Source organism: Cicer arietinum, chromosome 1 (genome assembly GCF_000331145.2).
Source record: "Cicer arietinum cultivar CDC Frontier isolate Library 1 chromosome 1, Cicar.CDCFrontier_v2.0, whole genome shotgun sequence".
NCBI lineage: Eukaryota > Viridiplantae > Streptophyta > Magnoliopsida > Fabales > Fabaceae > Cicer > Cicer arietinum.
This window is the reverse complement of record NC_021160.2, coordinates 5,938,270-5,944,437: the sequence shown is the minus strand read 5'-3', so window position 1 is coordinate 5,944,437 and position 6,168 is coordinate 5,938,270. Positions and strand designations below refer to the sequence as shown.

Genomic DNA, 6,168 nt, shown 5'->3' with positions numbered 1-6,168 from the left:
CAACACTGTGCTTTGTCAAAACCATTGTAAAGAGACAAGGACATAAACGTCATTTTCACAAAACTAAATCCCATTTCTGCAATTCCTTTGAAGCTTCCTCACTTCCACTCGCACCACTAACTCACTCACTCGCACCCAAAAAAAAAACACTGCAAAACAAAACAAAAAAAGAAGAAGAAGAAGAAGCTTTTAACACTCTTCACTGCTTTGAAAGCTACTTGCTTTCTCAAAAAATGGGAACTCGAATCCCTTCACACCAGCTCAGCAGTGGACTCTACGTTTCGGGTCGACCCGAACAGTTCAAGGAACGACAACCGACAATGACGTCACGTTCGGTTCCATACACCGGCGGCGACCCTAAGAAATCCGGAGAGCTTGGTAAAATGCTTGATATACCTGGAATGGATCCAAAATCTTCGCGTCCATCTTCTTCTTCTCAGCAGAACAGTGGGCCGGCGAGATCCGGGCCCAATTCGGGTACAATCGGAAGGAACAGCGGTTCGGGTCCGTTATCAAGGAAAACAACAGGTTCTGGGCCGATAGCGTTGCAGCCCACTGGGCTTATAACTTCGGGTCCAGTTGGATCCGGGTCGATGAGTGGGAGTCGGAGGTCGGGTCAGTTGGAGGAAAGCGGGTCGGTGGGGAAAGCGGTTTATGGTTCGTCGGTGACTAGTTTGGGTGAAGAGGTGAAAGTTGGGTTTAGGGTTTCGAGAGCGGTGATTTGGGTTTTTATGGTTGTGGTTGCAATGTGTTTGCTTGTTGGGGTGTTTTTGATGGTTGCGGTTAAGAAAGCTATCATTTTGTTTGCACTTTGTGCGATTATTGTGATTGTTGTGGGTTTGATTATTTGGAATTGTGTTTGGGGAAGGAAAGGGCTTTTAGGGTTTGTTAATAGGTACCCTGATGCTGAACTTAGAGGTGCCATTGATGGACAGTATGTTAAGGTTACTGGGGTAATTTTCTTTCTTAATAATAATAATCATTTATTAATGCTTACTTATGGTATTTCATTTTTATCATTATTTATTTTGTTTGTTGTTTAGTTGACATTGTTTTTAATTGTGATCACGCTTTGTTTTATCTATCTTATTTGTTTTTGAGGTGTGTTATTTTGACACATACAAGTAGGACACCGAATCAGAGTATAAAATACAACTTGGATGTGAGTGATGTTGAGAAGAGAGAAAAAACAATGTGAAATATGTATATCCAGAGTTAACTTGCATTTTGGGAATGTTTTTTTTCTTGTTCCACAAAAAGTGGTGATCATGGTTGGTGAGAACTTGAATTAGGCTTAGATGGTGTTAAGGAATAATAATTAATGATGTCTAATGTGCATTTATGTGGTCAACTAACTAAAAGATATTTGCTTCTTTAAGAATGTCAGAATTAGGAAGCTTTTTGCTTTGTTACCAAAAAATTGCTTACCATGTAAGCATTCTTTTTAGAAAAAGGGATATTAACGTTGGCTTATTGGATTCTACTGCTTTGTGCTATTTATGGAAATCCATATTACCTTGAATTGCATAGGATTTAAGAAATCATATTTTAATCTCTCTTCACACACATTGGGGTAGTATCATCCTAGTAAGGTTGTTACATCTTAGTTGTTTTGATCATGCTTCTTGAACATGCTCCATACTTTACTCTTAATTCTTGCTTCATTTCCTTACATTAGCACAACGCTGCACTCAAATGATAATGTCCTTTTTTTATGAACTGATGATAATATCCTATACTAAAGCTTCAGTCTAAAATATATCATCTATTCCAGACATTTTGTTCTTCACTAAAAACTTAAAGCTTTTACAATCTTATATGAAGCGGTTTCCTTATTCATATAGTTCATTAGTGATTTAATTGAAAATTATGGATTTTAATAACCTTCGAAGTTGACACGACTCCGTGACGTATTTTTATACTTATCTATCCTGTTTCTTCATGTAGGTTGTAACTTGTGGCAGTATTCCTTTGGAGTCATCCTACCAAAGAGTAACTAGATGTGTATATGTCTCCACCGAATTATATGAATATAAAGGATGGGGTGGAAAATCAGCCAATCCTAAACATCGTTGCCTCTCTTGGGGTTCTAGATACGCCGAGGTTAGTTTGTTCGACTACTTTATCGATGCTCTGTGTTTGTGTACTGATACGGGAGGATCATGTTTGATTTTGACCACAACCATTTCAAATACATGGTGGTTTTAAGAGTCAATAAACTACATGCGTTTATGTATCTTCACAAACTGTAAATGTATTAAATCTTGCCATCCAGCAGTGTCTTGGATGGACTTCAATACTCAAGAACCCTCTAATACAACAGATGATGTGTTTAGTTTTATCTAGCTTCTTGATTACTTACTGTATGGGGTGAGTTTGTTTTACTTACGCTGTACAATGACGGCAATATTATAATTTTCTATGAGCAGAAATACGTAGCAGATTTCTACATATCAGACTTCCAGTCCGGGTTAAGAGCCTTAGTGAAAGCTGGTTACGGTTCCAAAGTTGCTCCTTTCGTTGAACCCACAACTGTAGTTGATGTAACAAAGGGTAACAGGGAATTATCTCCGAACTTCCTAGGTTGGCTTGCAGACCGCAAACTCTCTAGTGATGACCGGATAATGCGCCTCAAGGAAGGGTATGGTTCTATATTAATATGTGGATTACTGTTTGATTATTTTCATTGCTTCCTCCCTCACATCTCTACTATGCCTTGTATTTCTTATGGCATAGACTATAGTCTCAATGCTTGACAAAATTACATTCTCTCAAATTTTAAATATCATTCAATTTCCTTAAGAGGTTTATTCACATTAAAATGATATGTTACGTACAGGAAGAGTGTAATTTACTATTTTCATCATGCTCAGCGATTTTATTTTTTGAGTTTATTTTTGAATTGTTATTTAGTACTTAAGAAGGTTATTTTGGGGAATGTACAGGTACATCAAAGAAGGCACCACAGTAAGTGTGATGGGAGTAGTTCGTCGCCACGATAATGTGCTCATGATTGTTCCTCCAGCTGATCCTGTCCCAACAGGTTGTCAGTGGATCCGCTGCCTTTTGCCGACCTACGTCGAAGGTCTTATCATTACATGCGAGGATAACCAAAACACCGATGTCATTGCCGTTTAGTGTAATCTTCCTTTGCTCTCTGTTCCTCAATATAGATATCGCAATACCGGAACGGCAGAAACTGATGTGGAAATCCTACAAAATGGAATAAATATCATTTCCTTTCCACATTTGCACGGTTTTGGGCGAAGATGCAACTTATCAGATTATTACCAATATTGTACTAATAATCAAAATACCACTTGATTGATATGATGTGAGGATCCATCAAAGGCCAAGTAAAAGCAGTTTGAGAATGTGATGACAATGTATCCACGAAGTTGAGCATTGTTCTTTTTTCTAATTAATTTATGTACATAGGTAGAGGTGCCCAATTCAAAGTAGTTGCTTTTCTTATGTTTCAGCTGATTTATAGGAGGGATGTAGTGTTGTTCCCAAATGTTATTTGTCAAGCCTTGGTTAAGATGTAATCTTAAGTTAATATTATTGTGTTATGCAAGTGTTAGTAGTTGTAAAAATTGAAAACCATCAATGTTACCACGATATTGTTGTATAAATGTTGGTTTAATCAAGTTATCACTTGTGTTACCGCTTCTTTTTCTATCTTGCCAAACATTTATGTGTTAACTACATATGATTGACAAGTTCAATGAATTAATTACCAACTTGTTTAGTTAAAGATCTTTTTCTAAATTGCTAATAATTTGGAGTTTTGGAAGGATCAAATTCAAGCCAAATACCAACTTTGTTAAATCTAAGAACCAATCAGATTTTCGGTATCATGAGCGAGTTAAAATGAATGATGTTAATTTCATAATTATTAATTGTTTTCTTCCGAGTTTTTTGTTGTAAAATCCTTAATAATCAATTAAAATGAAGGTAATTACTTATAAGGTTGAGTTGGTGGATTGAGTGAAAACAAGTTGATGAATAGAGTAATAAGAAGATTTTGAATTCTATCATTCCTCACCTACTAAAAATCTATTTATAAACAATGTTACTTGATTTCAAGGAGTTGAGTTTGATCCCCCACCTACTAACTTTCTAACAATTACTAAGAAATAATTTTGGTTTTTTTAAAATTATTATAATTTTTTATTCAAGTTATTGATAAAAGAGAAATAGAGAAAAGTAAATTGAATGATATTGATAAATGAGGTGATTTGACTAACTAACCAACTAAAACATCTAATATAAATAAATAAAAAATGTAAATAAAAATATAAAAATCTCTTCATATATGTTATGTTTCAAGTCTTTTATACATTGTGACGTTGATATAAAAATCTCCTCACATATGTTATGCTATAAAAATATCCGCTAATGTTCTTAGCAAAAATATTCAACAATAAAGGACATCTATAAATAGTCAAAATACATTTTAGCATTAAGCAAGTGAGTGATGTACTCTCAATTTAGAGGAAGTTGCATTAAAAATCACTTCATTATCAAAATCTTTTATAGTAAGAAACTTCTCATGTTATTAAGTCCAATATCATATCTTTATTGAAAAGATGTATACAATTGCTAGTAATTAAATAAAGACAAATCATATCCTTTTTCGGCGAGACCTCAAATGACAGTATGAGAAGCTATATGAGACTGGTAGAGTCAAAAATGGGAAGTTAATTAATCGACGCCAAAAAAATGTATTAATTAGTAATATGAGATTAATTTTGAAGATTTTGTGCAAACTTTATGAAATAATTATGTGGGAGTAATTTGAAATATTTTGAATAAACGTTATGAAATAATATTTAAGTACGTTAACCTAATATAAGGTAGTAAGTAATTGATATATACAATACTTTAAAGAGATATAATATAAACTAGCGACTTATATATAGAATTGGTGAAAAATGAAAAGTAGAAAAAAAAATTGACACGTCACATTTTTGTTGATGTGGCACAAATCCGATTATGTGACATTTGACATGATAAAATGTGTATTATAATTTTGTTTTAATAGATTATAATAAATGATAGATTGAGAATTTTATTTTTAATTTAAAAATTTAAATGTCGCAAATTTTAATTAAAGAAAGGACAAAATAAACAATTGCATTTATTATTTAAGTTTAAATTAATTTTTATGTTACTTTTAATTCAATTTATGCTTACATACTTATAAAAATTGTAATTTACTATCACTTGTATTTGACATGTATCATGATAATTTATCATCTCTTAACATTCATGTATCAAATATGACTTTGAGTCATGCCAATAATGTGACAACGAGTATTATATATTTTAGAAACATCGAGAGATTGTAAGAAAAAATTAATGCATATTACATCTTTTTTACTTTATATATGTTATGTATAAAATAATTTTTTTGAATAATTGTATAAAATTTATAGTTATTATTTTTGACAAATTATAAATTTTATCTGTTATTATTTTAAAATTATAGAAAAAATATGATAAAATTATCTACTTGTTCCTTTATTTTTTATATATACTTTTAAATTTTTCTATATTTTTTCTTCTTTTATTTACAAATAATTGTATGTCAAAATTTATTCGAATTGCAAATAATTTATTAGTATTAAAACTCATCTACCGTAAATATTTGTTAGCATATCGATTTAAAAATGAAAATATTATGTATAAAAATTAAATTTTTATTATAAAAGAAAAAATATTTATTACTAAATTAATTAAAATATAAGAAAAAATATATATTAATAAATTAATTAAAGTAACCATCACAAAACCTCATGATTTATGTGAGGCTGGGAGATAGCACATGTCAAAGTTACAGTATATCTAAACTTATCACATTTAACATTGGTCAATAAATAACTAATTAGTGCATCCCCAGGCGACCATCCGTTGCAGTTAAAAAAAAACTCTTTCAAGAGGTCGCAGCCCCAGGATGCGACTTGCTCCTGGGGCAAAAAATTAGGGCAGATTGGTATATTCGTTTGAAAGTAGGGTAGATTGGTATTAAAAAACAAAAAAGGATATTATAATCAAAAACCCTTAATTTTTTCTACATTGTCAATATTTACTCTAACGGTGAGTCACAAACACTGATATATATATATATATATATATATATATATATATATATATATATATATA

General features: G+C 31.8%; 1 protein-coding gene across 1 annotated transcript; it reads left to right on the top strand.

Moving 5' to 3' along the window:
* LOC101489221 (uncharacterized membrane protein At1g16860) lies at positions 1–3,654 on the top strand. The gene is made up of 4 exons (XM_004486147.4): positions 1–953; positions 1,948–2,103; positions 2,430–2,641; positions 2,946–3,654. Exons 1-4 carry the CDS (start codon positions 234–236, stop codon positions 3,136–3,138), a joined length of 1,281 nt encoding a protein of 426 aa, XP_004486204.1. The 5' UTR covers positions 1–233; the 3' UTR covers positions 3,139–3,654.
* Positions 3,655–6,168: the final 2,514 nt, after the last annotated feature.